The following is a 17,197-nucleotide window of genomic DNA, read 5'->3' as shown; positions in this document are numbered from 1 at the left end:
CGATTCATGATACCTGGGATTCCGTCCATTCAGCTCTGCAAAAAGCCTCATTCCGAGCAAAGGTCCAAGCTGACAAGAAACGGGGCGCTAATCCTGTCTATCTTCCAGGTGACAGGGTGTGGCTCTCCACGAGACATATCAAGCTTAAGGTCCCATCCATGAAATTTGCCCCTCGGTACATTGGTCCCTTTCGAGTTACCCAACGTATTAATCCAGTGACCTATTCTTTGGCACTACCGGCTCATATGAGAATAGCGAATACTTTCCATGTGTCTCTGCTCAAGCCCCTTACTTGCAATCGCTACACCAGGGTATCCACTCCTCCTCCGCCCTTGGTAGTGGGTGATCAAGAAGAATACGAAGTCCATTCTATCATGGACTCCAAATTATCCAGAGGTGTCTTGTCCTATCTCGTTGACTGGAAGGGTTATGGTCCCGAGGAGCGTTGTTGGGTTCCTGCTGACCGGGTCCATGCGCCCCGTCTTATCCGGTCGTTTCACAACCGCTTTCCTCTTAAGCCGGGTCCTTCCCGCCCGGTGCGCGGTCTTCGAGTGGGGGGTACTGTTGCGGTCACCGGCCCGCCGAGCCTCACGGTCGTGCCCGACCGGCACGACCGCTCCGACTACACGAGCTTACCTGCTCGTCGGCGAGCCGGGAACCGCGCACATAGCTCTTCCGGACATCGCGCCCAGATCCAAGATGGCGCCGACCGCGTGGTCGCGTCTATTGCTAGCCCCGCCCCCGAGAATTATACCAACGTGTGCGTGACGTCACGACGTCAACGCACACGCACGTTTTGGGGTCAGAGGTCGCCCTCTGACCAATCATAGCCTAGAGAGGGGTATTTAAACCCCTAGCTTTCCCCATTACTTTGCCATGTCGTGGTTTCAGTTTCCTGGTTTCCTGAAAGTGCTATTCTCGTGTTTCTGATTTCCTGGTATCCTGATCCTTGGCGTTTCCCTGATTATTCTGATCTCTGGTTTCCCTGACTTGGCTTGTTTAATCGGTATTGAGTATTTTCTGGCTTCCTTGACCTCGGCTTTCCCTTTGACCATTCTCTGTCTCTAGCGTATTAGTCCAGCCATTCTAAGGACCGGTTTACGCTCTTTTCTATTATTTCCCGTTTCTTACTTATGTATATGTTTACATAGTTTCTGCGTGCTGGACCACATTACTAGTCGTGACAGTAACTCTCAGGTTGTGCTCTAGCACATTTCCATTGTCGCGCCCGATTTTTTGCATGATACAGACACGCTATCATGGGTGACTACAGGTTCACCAGTAATATGGGTTCTGGAGGCAGAGGGAGTTAAGTGCCTGGATTTGGCGGTAGCCTTCTTGGGTGCGTCCCCTGAAGGGTCCAAACCAGAACGCGGTTGTCGCGTTTTTGGACCCAAACTTTCTGCGTCCAGTGGGCACAAGAATAAGGCCTGGAATATGGTCTGAGAGAAGGCAGAGGACATAGAGTCCATAGCTGCCATAATGATGTCAATGACTGAGTGTTGCAGCGCCAGGCACTGAGCCTCATCAGGATGAGACAGACTGATGGAGGGGAGCTTGAAACTGAAGAAGGGTTCCCCAGGCCTTGAGGTATATCCATCTCACCAGGGGAAGGGGGGCAGGCAAGCACCTTAGGCTTGGGCATATTGCAATGTGAGACCCACAAAAAAACAGCACACTACTAGACCCTTATATAACAAAATACAGCTGTAGACAAGGGACCAGAGCCAGAAGGATGGGTAAGATCAGAAAATGGCCACCGCCTGTCTCACGAAACTCGAGGCAAAAAAATCTAACAAACTAATGAACGGTCAGTTCGTGGCAAAAACTACCGAACAAATCAATTTGCGGCAAAACAGTTGAACAAGAAATGTTCGCGGCCAAATTGCTGAACGGTACAATTCGCGGCCAAACTTACGAACGACACACATTTACGGCAAGTTTAGCCGAAGGGTCCAACTCTATTGCGAAATAGACGAACAGTGAAAACTAGCGCAAAAGGGCACTAAACAGCCAAGAAGAAGGGGGGAGAGACAAAAAACATAAAAATAAGGGAAAATAGAGAAAATAAAGGGGCGGAAAAACCCCAAGGGACCCCCTAAAGGATAGGAGCAACAAGACAAAGCTCAGAAGAATCACATGCAAGAATCCCCCAAAGGAAGGTCTGGAACCCTGGGCTCAAAGGTAAATAAAATTAACCAAAAACCACATAAAACAGTATTAATAAGAGATTTAGGGCCTCCCGCAGACCCCTCAGACTAGGTGGACAGATGGGAAGCCACAGCCTCACTTACCATATGTGTGAACCATAAAGAGCAGGCCTACAAAACCTTACTCAGGTGGTACCTTACACCCCTGAGATTAAAACAAATGGGAAGCGCCAACACAGACACATGCTGGAAAGGATGAGGACAGAAGGGCACCTTCCTCCACCTTTGGTGGGAATGCCCCCAGATCTCACAACTATGGGAAAGGGTAACCACGCTCACATCTGACATCTTGGAAACAGATATGCCCAAAGACCCATGTGTATGGCTGCTCTCAAACTCCCCCCCCCCTCACCAGAGCACAGAATAAACTGGTGGCTAGACTAGCATTGGCCACCAGACGCACAATAGCAGAACAATGGGGCAATCAGAACACACCCCAACTATCCATGATGATCAACAAAACACAAGAATCTATGGAAATGTCAGCCTTACTACATGAAACAACACAACACTATCATAAAATTTGGGACCCATGGATAACACACCACCTACCAACACTATGAGCGGAGGACCCGGGGATGAGGTACAACCTACAACCCCCCTCCCCCACAAAAACAACCGACTTAGAACATACCGGAACCTCACACACTTCACCACAACCCACACAACCCTACACACACCCCCACCCCAAAAAAAAAACAACAACCCCACACGCTAAGACACACCCACAAGCCTGGAGAGGCCAACTCATGAAAAGACAAACACCACACTTACTCTAACGAGACCACCAGCACTAGAGACGCCTGTAAGACAATAACCTTCAGCAAACGTAGGAGAGCTGGCCACCACTCCACATGACACACCCCACCAAGACAAGACAAACTTAATATCCAATCAAGAGAGGGGAACACCAACACCCCCACACTGACCACACCAACCTACAAAACGGACACCCCAACCCCAACCCCAGCCCCACAAACCACTAAAGAAAACACAAACATAACAAACAAACTACCAGAAGAACAAACACGCATCCACCCGCACAGACAACACCACCGACGAACATAAGACTATCACCACACGAGACGTACAGAACAAGATCTTGAACTACTCAACCCCGTGAACTAAACTGAGGTCTCGCTATAAACCACAATGGCATTGATAAAAGGTACTACGTACTGCAAATTACTGGATGTGACTACCACCCCATCCCTTTCTCTATTCTGTACCCTATACCTCACCTTAAAATCAAAAATAAAGAATTTATAAAAAAGGAAATGTAAATGGAAGAATACCCTACCACCCACCCCTCTTATTTCTGTACCCCACCCCATACCCTAGACTAGAATAACAGAAGCCAACAAGAACGCAGAAAATGCCTATTTAAATTTAACATATGTTGAAACCACTGAAAAACACTTGGCACGTCTGCTTAAAAAGTTTTGTTATGTAAAACTTGTACCATCAACGCTAACACCCCTTTTTCTTCTTTCTGTACCTCCACCCCATAAAACAAAACTTTCAAAAATAAAGAATAAAATTAATTATTTTTAATAAAGTAGAATAACAAGATTATAAGCAAATACGAAGTAACCAAAGTAGATAAAGGCAATGAAAAACAAACAGATACTGCTAAGAGTAAAATTATTAGTACTTATCTTGACCTTGGAGTAGCAAAGAAAGAGGAAGCTTTAGAGGCGGTGCTTGCTTTTATACTGGGACTTGGATGGGGATTGGCTGGTGTCTTATATTTTTTTCTATTTGGGTTCTTTGCTGTTATTGGTGGACAGTAAAGAAAGGGTTAGGCAGTATGAGCCTCCGTGTCTTGACATAAAATTATTTCCTTTCTATTGAATAGTGTTAAAACTAATGTACTGAATTCCTTCTTGGAGCATATGGATATTGAAGACAACACTTTTATTTGTCCTTATCAGCATGTATGATTAATATGTGTCCAGGAAAACCTAGTGGATATGGCAAGCCTAGTAGGATCAGGAACACATTAAAAATGCACACTACAAGGGGGGTTAATCCGTAAAATGTAGACAGCAGTCTGCAGGCCTAGTTTTTTTCCATGGCAGCCCTAAAGTATGCATTTTGATAATAGCAAGCATGAATAAATTGGCAGCGCAGTCACCCTACTGTTAAGGGGCCTTGAGGACGGAATAAAAAACTGCTGTACAGTATCTATGCTCCAGAGAGAAGTGAGCAGGAAGCCTGCCAAGCTGCCTGTAGTATTTCCTCGGATGCAGCCTGCTGAAACCTTCCAGGATTATCACAAAATACCAACCAGAGTAGGTTTTATCTAGTTCAGTATGAAACACATAGAAAATTCATTTAAAGGGATTCTGGCTCCAGAAAAATGCACACACCCAAAATGAACAAAGTATTACACATCTCATTATAATTTTATTTTATTATTTTGAAACAATGAACATTTTTAATTAAAATGGCTATAATGCATTTATAATTAAAGGGAGACTATAGGCACCCGGACCAGTTAATCTCATTGAAGTGGTCTTGGTGCAGTGTCCCTGTTCCCTTAAACCTGCAACGTAAAACAATGCAGTCTTAGCAAAGTTACAATGTACAGCGCTGCGGAATTTGTTGGTGCTTTATAAATAATACTAATAATACACAAGCTGGCAGTACCAAGACAAGAGAGCTACCTAGAAGAGTAGGAGAACAATGACATCATCTTGCTCACTTCTCATATTCTGTGCGCCCTGGAGATGTGTGTGTGCTGGATGGAACTAGGATATAAGCAATGTTCCGAACAATGAAACGCAATGGCAGCAGAGAGAGAGAGAAACGAGCGAACTAATGCTTAGTTTTCTCTCTGCCTCTAATAAACCACCAGGGATGCATAACATTTACCTGTCCTAATGTGTTTTACACCCCACCTCCTATAGAATGTAAGTTTGATTGAGCAGCGTCCTCTTCAACCTATTGTTCCCGTAAGTTTTTTGTAATTGTCCTATTTATAGTTAAATCCCCCTCTCATAATATTGTAAAGCGCTATGGAATCTGTTGGCGCTATATAAATGGCAATAATAATAATAATAATTTACCAAAAGAGAAGATAAGGAAGTGGGAAGTGGCAAGGGGCCCACATTAGACAAATAATTACAAACATGAAATAATATCAGGAATAGAGATGCCCCGAACAGTTCGCCGGGAACTATTTGCCGGTGAACATAGCCTTATGCCTATCCCACGCATGCTTAAACTCCTTTACTGTGTTAACCTCTACCACTTCAGCTGTAAGGCTATTCCATGCACCACTATCCTCTAAGTAAAGTAATACTTCCTGATTAGAGATGTCCCGAACAGTTCGCCGGGAACTGTTCGCTGGCGAACATAGCTTGTTCGCAGTCGCCGCGGCGGGCGAACATATGAGATGTTCGGTCTGCCCCCTATTAGTCATCATTGAGTAAACTTGGACCCTGTACCTCACAGTCAGCAGACACATTCCAGCCAATCAGCAGCAGACCCTCCCTCCCAGACCCTCCCACCTCCATGACAAATAGGGGGCGGACCGAACATCGCATATGTTCGCCAGCGAACAGTTCCCGGCGAACTGTTCGGGACATCTCTAATCAGGAAGTATTACTTTACTTAGAGGATAGTGGTGCATGGAATAGCCTTACAGCTGAAGTGGTAGAGGTTAACACAGTAAAGGAGTTTAAGCATGCGTGGGATAGGCATAAGGCTATCCTAACTATAAGATAAGGCCAGGGACTAATTATGTTTTTAGAAAATTGGGCAGACAAGATGGGCCGAATGGCTCTTATATGCCGTCACATTCTATGTTTCTATGGGATTGGGATGACAAGGACCAATTTAAAAAGGGTACAAATACAAGAAGTAGTCACATATTGTGGTCAGCAGAGAGAGACAAGAGGTAAAGCAGAGAGACAGATGCTAAAGGGTTCCCTTAAAAAGTGTAAAACAATTTTTAAAACTTACCTTGACTCCAGCACCTTTGATTTGTCTATTTTGCTGGCTCAGAATGCATGCGCTTGCTCTGAGCTGGGGAGGGAGGGTTTTTTAAACTTTGTTTTTTTTTCATTGTCTGGAGTCTGTGAGCCCTCACTATAAAAGTGTTGGTAGGACCAGGAATAGCTGGGATGTAGGATGTATGTTGGGGTATAAAGGGAAATTCCAAATAAGCAGGACATTTCATACTAGTACAAGATTGTGAGAATTGTGTAAAATGTCGTGGTACATGAAGTCAGAGGAGACAAGAAATATATATTTATTACCATGTTGTTGGGTGAGGTTTCAATGGCACCCACATAGTTTCTGTAGATTAGGGTAGACACTCACGTGGGTTGCTGAAAAACATTAATCCCCTACAGGTTTTAGGATACCTTTTGTAACTGGATGGGACTTGAGAGTGTCACTGCCATTGAAGTAATTCTCTATTTTCATTGTTGTGAGAATGTTTAAACCATGGGTCGTCAACCTGGTCCCTACCACCCACTAGTGGGCGTTTCAGGATTCCAGGTGGGCGGTAGGGATTTCGGCGGCTAAATCCTCAGATTGAGAGAGTGGGTGGCAGGGCCAGAGTGGCCCAGCTGGGGCTGGGCTGACAGCCCTAATGATCATTCTGATAAATCCTCCCCTCGGACTGTGCCAGCCTGTCTGTCCGAGGGGAGGAAGGAGGGAGGAGCTGGGGGCTGGTGTGGCTGCCAGCAGCTGCAGGGAGACCTCTCAGTCTCCCTGCACACTCTAAAATAATTTTGGATGCCCCGCCCCGCCTCCTAACAGAAGCTCTGCCTCCCACAAACAAGCTCCGCTCCATGCACATTTCTGGAGAGCTGCCACCGGACCAAGAGGACACTGAAAGGTATTTACCTTTTTACAGCCCCCTACCCACCATTCAAATGCCCCCTACCTCACAGATAGTCCCTCTACCCACTATACTGCCCCCCTACCCACCTCACAGCCCCCTACCCACTATACAGCCCCCTACCCACTTCAGAGCCCCCCTACCCACTATACAGACCCCATACCCACTATACTGCCCCCCTACCCACTATACAGCCCCCCTACCCACCATAGAGCCCCCCTATCACTATACTGCCCCCTTACCCACCTCACAGCCCCCTACCCACTATAAAGCCCCCCTACCCACTATACAGCCCCCCTACCCACCTCACAGCCCCCCTACCCACCTCACAGACTTTGTACCTACCTTAAAGCCCCTCTACCCACTATACGGCCCCCATACCAACTCACAGTCCCCCTACCCACCATACAGAACCCCTACCCACCTTACAGCCCTCCTACCCAGATTACAGAACACCTACCCACCTCACAGCCCCCCCCATCCACCTTATGAAAATCTAACTAGATAATATTTAGTCTCACAGCATCAACCTCAAGGACCTCATTAATCACTAGTAAAGGTAATTTCAATTTACTTTATTGTTTTCTCATTAAACTTTATAAAGTTAAAAACATTATAAGCATGGATAAAGTAGAAATTAAAAGATAAATGTACGTACATTTATTTTATTTTTAAAAACATCAAGAAAGATGCATTAGTGAGCGGTAGGTAGAAAAAGGTTGTACTACCCCTGGTTTAAACAAACACTAAAGGCACCATAGCAGTTTAATCGTGATGAAGGTTTTATGCTAAGAGGAGGTCCCCGGGCATTGTCTTACCTCAGGGGTTAACAAGCAGTTTACATGAAAACTGGAGACATCTGCCGCAGTTCAAGGCTCGTATCAGGACAGGTGAACCTCTGATAAGCTGACAGCAATCACAGTTTGAGAAAAATACGTATGTTTCTAAAGTTGTTTTATGAATGGGGTGCCGTTGGGCAGCCTATCAGCAAAGCCCCTGTCTGCGGCTTACTCAACTTAAATTTCAACTTGAGATATGCAGGAGATGCACAGCAGTAATTGTGCATCAATGACTTCTGTAATTTAGTTTGATTGCTGGTTTTGAAAGTCTAACTTAAAATAATTTAAAGGGACACTGTGGGCACCCAGACCACTTCAGTTCATTGAAGTGGTCTGGGTGCAGTGCTCCTTTTGCACCCAATCTCCCAGACAGCCACTGTGGGTGCTTCCTGGATCGAAACGGACATTTGTATCTGACACTGGACGTCCTCAAGCTCAGCATGAGGATATCCAGAGTCTGATTTTTTCCCCGTAGGAAAGCATTGAGTCATTCTTTTCTATTAGGAGGTCTAATGTGTGCGCTGCAATTGCTCGTCGCGGGACGTCTGAAGGTGTGGAGCGTTGACCCAGCACTGAGGGACATCAGCCAGTGGCGTACATACCAGGGTCGCAGGGGTCGCGGTTGCGACCGGGCCCGGCCCACCAGGGGGCCCGGCCGCCCTGCGACCCGGTATGTACCCACTGTGGCCAGCCTCTTCCCCTGGGGGGCCCAGGAGCGGGCCACCTCAGGGCCCCCAGAGGCTAGCCGTGGTATCACCGGGCTGGCGGGTGCGCGAGGGAGCACTTTCCCCTGAGTGCTCCCTCTTCAGCTCCCTCGCGCACCGCACTGATACCGGAGCCGGAAGATGACGTCATCTTCCGGCTCCGGTATCAGTACGCGGCGCGCGAGGGAGCTGAAGAGGGAGCACTCAGGGGAAAGTGCTCCCTCGCGCGCCCGCCAGGCAGATAACCCGCCCAGCAGCACCACCACCACTGGACCCCAGGGAATCCCCTCAGCACTTCTAAAGGTAGAGAGGCTGGGGGGATTAAATTTTTTTTTTAAAGTGTGTATGAGTGTTAGTGAGTTTGTCAGTGAGTGTGTCAGTGTTAGTGAGTGTGTGTGTGTTAGTGAGTGTGAGTGTTAGTGAGTGTGTGTGTTAGTAAGTGTTAGTGTGTGTGTGTGTGTGTGTGTGTTAGTGAGTGTGTGTCTGTGTGTGAGTGTTAGTGAGTGTGTGTGTTAGTGTGTGTGTGAGTGAGTGTGTGTGTTAATGTGTTTGTGAGTGTGTGTGTGTGTGTGTGTGTGTGTGTGTTAGTGAGTGTGTGAGTGAGTGTGTGTTAGTGAGTGTTAGTGAGTGTGTGTGTGTGTGTGTTAGTGAGTGTGTGTGTGTTAGTGAGTGAGTGTGTGTTAGTGAGTGAGTGTGTGTGTTAGTAAGTGTTAGTGAGTGTGTGAGTGTTAGTGAGTGTGTGTGTGTGTGTGTTAGTGAGTGTGTGTGTGTTAGTGAGTGAGTGTGTGTGTGTTAGAGTGTGTGTCTGTTAGTGTTATAGTGTGTTAGTGTGTGTTAGAGAGTGTGTGTGTCTGTTAGTTTTAGTGAGTGTGTGTGTGTTAGTGTTAGTGTGTCTGTTAGTGTTAGAGTGTGTGTGTGTGTGTGTGTGTGTTAGAGAGTGTGTGTGTCTGTTAGTGAGTTTGTGTGTGTGTTAGTGAGTGAGTGTGTGTGTGTTAGTGTTAGAGTGTGTGTCTGTTAGTGTTATAGTGTGTTAGTGTGTGTTAGAGAGTGTGTGTGTCTGTTAGTTTTAGTGAGTGTGTGTGTGTGTGTGTTAGTGTTAGTGTGTCTGTTAGTGTTAGAGTGTGTGTGTGTGTGTGTGTGTTATTGTGTGTGTTAGAGAGTGTGTGTGTCTGTTAGTGTGTGTGTTAGAGTGTGTGTGTGTTAGTGTTAGTGTATCAGTGAGTGTGTTACTGTGTGTGTCTGTTAGTGAGTGTGTGTTTTGTAAGTGGGTGAGTGTGTATGTCTGTCACTGAGTGTGTGTGTCTGTTAGCTAGTGTGTATGCGTCTGTTCATGAGAGTGTGTAGGTCTTAAGCACTTACCTTTCTCCAGCGCCAGACACACTTGGCACTGGGGATCTCTCCGCCACTCAGCTCCGAATGCGCATGCAAACCGCCCATAGGAAAGCATTACTCAATGCTTTCCTATGGATGTTCAGCGTCTTCTCACTGTGATTTTCACAGTGAGAATCGCAGAAGCTCCTCTAGCGGCTGTCAATGAGACAGCCACTAGAGGCTGGATTAACCCTCAGTGAAACATAGCAGTTTTTCTGAAACTGCTATATTTTCAGCTGCAGGGTTAAAACTAGAGGGACCTGGCACCCAGACCACTTCATTGAGCTGATGTGATTTGGGTGTCCGTAGTGGTCCTTTAAGTGTATGTATATCTGCATGCACTGGCGTATATACCGCGGTCGCAGGGGTCACAGCCCTGTGACCCCTCTGACCAGGTGCCCACCGCCAGTTCACGCAGAGTAAGCGCGCGGGGGGGGAGGGGCAGGGGGGGGGCCCACGGAACAGTTTTCGCACCGGGGCCCCATGGGTTGTGTGTACGCCACTGACATCAGCCCTTGGATAAGGTAAGTAAATAAAATGTTTTTAACCCTTTATTTACCACCTGGGGGAGGGGGAGCAAGGGAGGGGGAGGCAGGGGGACCACTAGTACCAGGACTACAGTATAGTATCTCTTGACAACACAGAAGTACACAGAGGCAGTGTGCACTAGAGAATTACAAACTATACTTTAATTAAACAATAATTTTACAAAATATTTTTTCTTTACTCTAGTGATAACAAGGTCTACACAGAGGTCTGTTTTTTCTTCAAAAGTGTCCACAGAGACCTAAACAGGGTGTAGAGATGAAAGTTTGGCCTAGAATTAGGGTATCCCCTCTGCACACCTATGGCTGTGCCCCACTGCTGCGCCACAAAGCCTATAACGAATGTGTGTATAGCAAGCTTTCTACTATTGTTATTTGCTACATTTATTTATGTAGCTGGTTATAATCCTGATATTTAATCACAGTTCAGCTGAATTCCAATTAACGCTACAATGAATCAAACATTTAGCAGAGCATTTGTTATAATTTTTACTTGTTTATAATTTGTATGACTGTTTACATGTTTTCCAATAAATATTTTTTAGACTGCTTTGTAATAGAATTCATGTAGAAAGTTCCTGCATCCGTCTCGCTAATACTGAACTTTGCACCATAATTAAAGCTAGCCCAATAAACCAAAACCATCTCCCTTTTGAACACAGCGTGTATGAGTCTGGCATGGGAATATTTGCCAAAGCCAAAACAGCAGGGAGTTTATCTCCCCAAGGACAGCAATGTTAACTCATTCATTACCATTCAACATCAGTACGAAAATGCCATGTTTTGTTGTTTTAATTAATTGAACAGAGAATGTGTAAAGATTGTAGAATACCCAGCAATCCTTTCTACCGGTATATGACAGCCCATGCACCCATCCCTAAATTACAGGTCTTATTGCTGGCACCTACCCACACAGAACTCAGCCTGACAGCAGACATATGATCATTTTCTAGTTTACTCATTCAGTAACACTGGGGACATAAATATCACTCCTTATACAAATTTTCTCTAGAGGTCTACACATTCCTGAACATTTAACCTCTCTACAGTTGGAAAGGTCTGTGTTGCACTTATGGACAGATTTACATTCACAGGACCTAAATGTACCAGACACACAGGCACCTTACGCTCATTCTTTTGACACACTTTCACATGGGAAATAAAATCAAATTATATGTGTAAAACACCAATAATTATCATTAGCATAATGCCATTTTTAAATTACTTTTAAATACCTGTGTTATCCATTAATAGTTTTTGAAAAACAACAAAAACTACTATTGCACAATGGGAATGATTACGTTTTCTGTACTGTTACATAGAACATATGTGCCGGCATTTATAAAGACTCACACAACAAAATTAGAGTGCCTGGTCCCAAACTTTGGATCCTGACATGAACCTGCTACTGCATCCATCCTTTCTACATGTCACCAGGGTGCCATCAAAAATGTTGGGTCCCCTTATACAACTCGGGGCCTGAGTCCACCCAGAGAGCACCCCAAGTAAACCCACAACTATGCAGAGTGTCTGTGTGTAAGATATGTAGCGTGTGTATAGTAGATGCAGAGTGTGTGTACAGTGAGTGCTTTGTGCAGTGGCGTACATACCAGGGTCGCAGGGGTCGCGGCTGCGACCGGGCCCGGACCACCAGGGGGCCCAGCCGCCCCTGCGACCCGGTATGTACGCACGAGGCTGGCCCTGCTGACACCCGGCAGGCAGGCAGGTGCGCGAGGGAGCACTCTCCCCTGAGTGCTTCCTCTTCAGCTCCCTCGCGCACCGCACTGATACCGAAGCCGGAAGATGACGTCATCTTCCGGCGCCGGCATCCCTACGCGGCGTGCGAGGGAGTTGAAGAGGAAGCACTCAGGGGAGAGTGCTCCCTCGCGCGCCCGCCCGCCCCCCTACCTGCCAGGTGACCGGCCCCCCAGGAGCCCAGCAGCACATCTGGACCCCAGGGAATCCCCTCAGCACTCCAAAAGGTAAGGAGGCTGGTCGGATTAAATTTAAAAAAAAAAACATGTGTGAGAGTGTTAGTGTGTGTGTGTTACTGTGAGTGTTAGTGTGTGTGTTACTGTGTGTGCTAGTGTTACTGTGAGTGTTAGTGTGTGTGTTAGTGTGAGTGTTAGTGTGTGTGTCTGCTAGTGAGTGTCAGTGAGTGTGTCTGTTGAGTGTGTGTCTGCTAGTGAGTGTCAGTGAGTGTGTTACTGTGTGTGTGTTACTGAGTGTGTTTGTGTGTGTGTTAGTGAGTCTGTTTGATGTCTGTTAGTGAGTGTGTGTTTGTCAGTGAGAGTGTATGTTTTGTAAGTGAGTGTGTGTATGTATGTCTATCGCTGAGTGTGTCTCTGTCAGTAAATGTGTGTGTCTGTTAGCTAGTGTGTATGCGTCTGTTCGTGAGAGTGTGTGTGTCTTCAGCACTTACCTTTCTCCAGCGCCGGACTCTCTTGGCGCTGGGGATCCCTCCGCCTCTCAGCTCCGAATGCGCATGCACGGCAAGAGCTGTGCGCGCATTCAAACCGCCCATAGGAAAACATTGCTCAATGCTTTCCTATGGACGTTCAGTGTCTTAGAATCGCGGAAGCTCCTCTGGCGGCTGTCAGTGAGACAGCCACTAGAGGCTTGATTAACCCTCAGTGAAACATAGCAGTTTCTCTGAAACTGCTATGCTTTCTGCTGCAGGGTTAAAACTAGAGGGACCTGGCACCCAGACCACTTCATTGAGCTGATGTGATCTGGGTGTCTGTAGTGGTCCTTTAAGTGTGTGTGCATCTGCATGCACTGGCGTACATACCGCGGTCGCAGCCCTTCAACCCCTGCGACCAGGTGCCCGCCGCCATGTGTTGCTGCCCCGGCCCACGCAGAGTAAGCGCGCGGGGGGCTGGGGGGCCCCATAGGTCATGTGTACGCCGCTGGCTTTGTGTGTATAGTGGATGCAGTGTGTGTGTGTATAATGGATGCAGAGTGTGCGTGAAAGTGTGTATGTGTGTTTAAAGTGGATGCAATTTGTGTATATAGTGGGTGCAGTGTGTTTTTAGTGTGTGTGTGTGGTGGATGTAGTGTGTGTGTGTGTGTCTGTTTGTGTGTGTGTGTAGTGGATGTAGTGTGTGTAAAGTGAATGCAATTAATGTGTGTATAGTGGGTGTAATTTGTATGTATTTTGGATGCAGTGTGTGTCTATGTGTATATAGTCGATACAGTGAGTTTGTGTGTAAAGTGAATACAATGTATGTGTGTGTGTATAATGGGTGCAGTGTGTGTGTGTGTGTGTTTATAGTGGATGCAGTGTATGTGTGTATATTTGATGTTGAGTGTGTGTGTACAGTGGGTAGTGTGTTTGTGTGTAAAGTGAATGCAGGGTGTGTGTGTATAATGGGTGCAGTGTGTGTTTGTGTTTAAAGTGGATGAAGTGTAAGTGTATATAGTGTGTGTGTGTGCATATAGTGGATGCAGTGTATGTGTGTATGTAGTTGGTGTAGTGTGTGTGTATAGTGGATGCAGTATGTGTGTGTTTGTGTGTAAAGTGGATGTATTGTATGTGAGTATATAGTTGGTGCAGTGTGTGTGTATAGTGGATGCAGTATGTGTGTTGTTGTGTAAAGTGGATGTGCTAATAATTTAGGTATACTTGTAGCTCTCATGGAGGATTTGACCATGTCCAGTGAACCTAGGAAAATTATCAAACTGTTGCAAACTGGCTACACAAATTGTGAGAAGCCAGTTCACTCCTGGCACCATAACCACTATAGCGTGCTGTAATGATGAGGGTACCTGGAGTGTTCCTATAAACCCTTAAAGGGACACTATGGTCACGAGAACAACTACAGCTTATTGAATTTGTTCTGGTGAGTAGAATCATTACCTTCAGGCCTTTTGCTGTAAACACTGTCTTTTCAGAGAAAATGCAGTATTTACATTACAGCCTAGTGATACCTTAACTGGCCACTCTTTAGATGGTTGTTAGAGATCCTTCCTGGGTCATGGCTGCCTAAAATGCATTCAAACATTCAGTATCTCCTCCCTTTGCATGCAGACACTGAACTTTCCTCATAGAGATTCATTGATTCAATTCATCTCTATGAGAAGATGCTGATTGGCCAGGGCTGTATTTGAATTGTGCTGGCTCTGCCCCTGATCCTTGCCAGTCTCAGCCAATCCTATGTGGAAGCATTGTGATTGGATCAGGCCACCACTTCTGATGATATCAGAGGAAGTTCACAGGCAGAGGCAGCAACTTCAGACTTGAATACAAGTAAGATTTTACTATTTTTAGGGAGGCAAAGGGGGCTAGATTGTGGGTTTAACATTATAGGGTCAGGAATACGTTTGTGTTTCTGACCCTATAGTGCTCCTTCAAGGAATGATGGAAGTATTCCAAGATGGAAGTCCTTCCTTAAGGGAATGTTTCCCTCCTGGTAACTGTATGTGATTTTCAGTGTTTAATTCAATGGTATTACTTTCAGAGAGGTGACTTTAATTTACTCCTCTGTTGTGTGACTTAATTGATTGCTATTGATTTGTGAGCCATGTTGCAAAGAAATCCCGTGTCCTTATTTCCTGTTTATAACTCATTATAGCTGTAGCAAAAGCAACTTGCCTTTTGCTTTTTTATTTCTTTAACTTGAGCTTCTTACCTGGAACTATCTCAAACAAGTGTCTATTCGGCTCTTCTGGCTGAGGGGTGATCTCCACTACACGATTCCCTGGGAGTGGTATACAGCCCTAAATAGAATCAACAAAGCAGTTATACGAAAGGTATCTAATAGTTTAAGATCAATTAATTAAAATGAAAACCTTTTACAGTATATTACACACTTCTGCAAACATGGGTTTGCCTCTCATTTTTAGGCTGATGTTGATAAACTCTACTGAATGTCAATTAATATACACAGCATTGAGGTAATCGTTGAGCTCTGATTGTACCTAAACATTGCAAAAATCTGGGGAAATCCTGAATTAGACTTCATATTTTATTTCAGTTGTGAACTAAATAGCATTTTTTATTAAAAAAAAAATTGTATATAAGTACAATTTGAGGAATTTGGTGTCTGCAAAAACAACCTCATATTTCAACATTTTATGTACAGTGTGTGAGTTTTAATATTTATCAGACAATAGACTTCGAGATGCACATTTGTCTGAACTTGGACCTATTGGGTGATTGGTCAATTTTACAAACTTCGAGACAAAATGTTATTCAGATCACGAACCAACCAAAACAAGCAATGGTCAAGCAATTCCGTTTCGGTTTGTGATTATAAATTCTGCCAATAACACCCAAAAAAATTAAAATAAAGATTATTAATGCGAGAAATCACTGATGTCTAGGGGACAGTCACTAAGTGTTAATTTTATTCACAGATCAAGTAGGAAGTGAGCAATAGGAGAAGCAATAAAAAAATAATATACATTTAATGTATGTATTATATATTTAAATGGAAACTACACACACACCTAAAGCACTTTTGCTTTCTAAAGTTCTTTATGTCTGAAGTGTGTGTCTTTTTTTTCTTATTTAGCTCAAGGGACCTAAACTCAAGAGGTAGTAAGTTGCCTTGTAAATGCTTCTCCTTAAGCTGCACTGGGAAACCTGTAATTGGGAAACCCTGGGAAGTCTAGGCAGTGTTAGAAGAGGGGGGCTTGCAACGACTTCAGACAATAGATCTGCAGATTTTGCAAGATTACTTTTTATATATACCCCTAACGAAAAATGCATGATTAAATGCAGCATGCTTTCAGAGGTATATCTACTAAACAGTGACTTTTTTGTATTTGTGCAGTGTAGTGTCCTTTAATTAATGTAGAATACATAAAAATATGAATTTTGAAACTTCCCCTCTCCAGTATTTGGCAGAGAAATTAAAACCTTAGGCTTAATATTTTTATTTTTAACAAGCTTTATTGGTAATTTTCAAGTTCACAGAGACATCCAAACCTATCTCGTTTGAATTATGGTTAGGTATTGACTGGTACAACATATTCTATAATTTTGTTACACAACCCATGCAATGGGGACATGAACATTTTGTAAAAGGGCTTCAAAGCATCAGATTTGGTTTTAGTTGCCATTACTGAGTTTTTAGGTTGATGTAAACATAAGTTAAATGTTGCCTTTATGAAGGTGAGATGAGGCCTGTAATAGTCCCAGATGTGGTGCCATACTAAAATCTAATGAAATTTCTATCCCATAATGTTTGTACTACCTATTATTAAAGACCTCCTGGGCTACGTGAATTGGCATGTCTTAGGTAGTAGCCTACATTACACGGTTTATAGCCTACTGACTGTACTGAGCATAATTACTATGGCTGCTTTCCGACAAAGGACTGCTGTACAGCTGTACTCAATAGATCCTGTATTTATTAAGCTTGTTCTTTATTAAATCCAGTGCATTCCTGTTTTATTTCACTTGTAAAATACTTTTTTCCCCAGCTGTGACTAAAAACCAGCTGTTGCTCTCTAAAAGGTTGTAGTTTACATTCCTGCCAGAGGAGGGAGTCATAGTAACAATGTGTCCAGATGCCACGTTCCACTGAGGGCATTGAGTGGAGCAGCACCTGTTTGCACAGTGCTTTTTACACTTAGTTATTATTTAAGCATGGATTTCTTCTGGCTGCTGTACATACTGTATTTACCAAACATTAGCCAATGCAAACCCCATCAATCCCTAATCTTG

General features: G+C 44.7%; 1 protein-coding gene across 1 annotated transcript in view; it reads right to left on the bottom strand.

Moving 5' to 3' along the window:
* Positions 1 to 1,275: 1,275 nt before the first annotated feature.
* LOC134574774 (rho GTPase-activating protein 22-like) overlaps positions 1,276 to 17,197 on the bottom strand; it is a 98,237-nt gene continuing 82,315 nt past the window's right edge. Inside the window, exons 3-4 of the mRNA XM_063433857.1 lie at positions 15,156 to 15,243; positions 1,276 to 1,442 (exon numbers count right to left, since the gene is read on the bottom strand). Coding sequence (XP_063289927.1) covers positions 1,276 to 1,442; positions 15,156 to 15,243 — 255 coding nt within the window. The remainder of the gene's footprint in view (positions 1,443 to 15,155; positions 15,244 to 17,197) is intronic.

Source organism: Pelobates fuscus, chromosome 10, assembly GCF_036172605.1.
Source record: "Pelobates fuscus isolate aPelFus1 chromosome 10, aPelFus1.pri, whole genome shotgun sequence".
Classification (NCBI taxonomy): Eukaryota; Metazoa; Chordata; class Amphibia; order Anura; family Pelobatidae; genus Pelobates; species Pelobates fuscus.
Note: the sequence above shows the minus strand (reverse complement) of the source record. Positions and strands in the feature narration are given on the sequence as shown.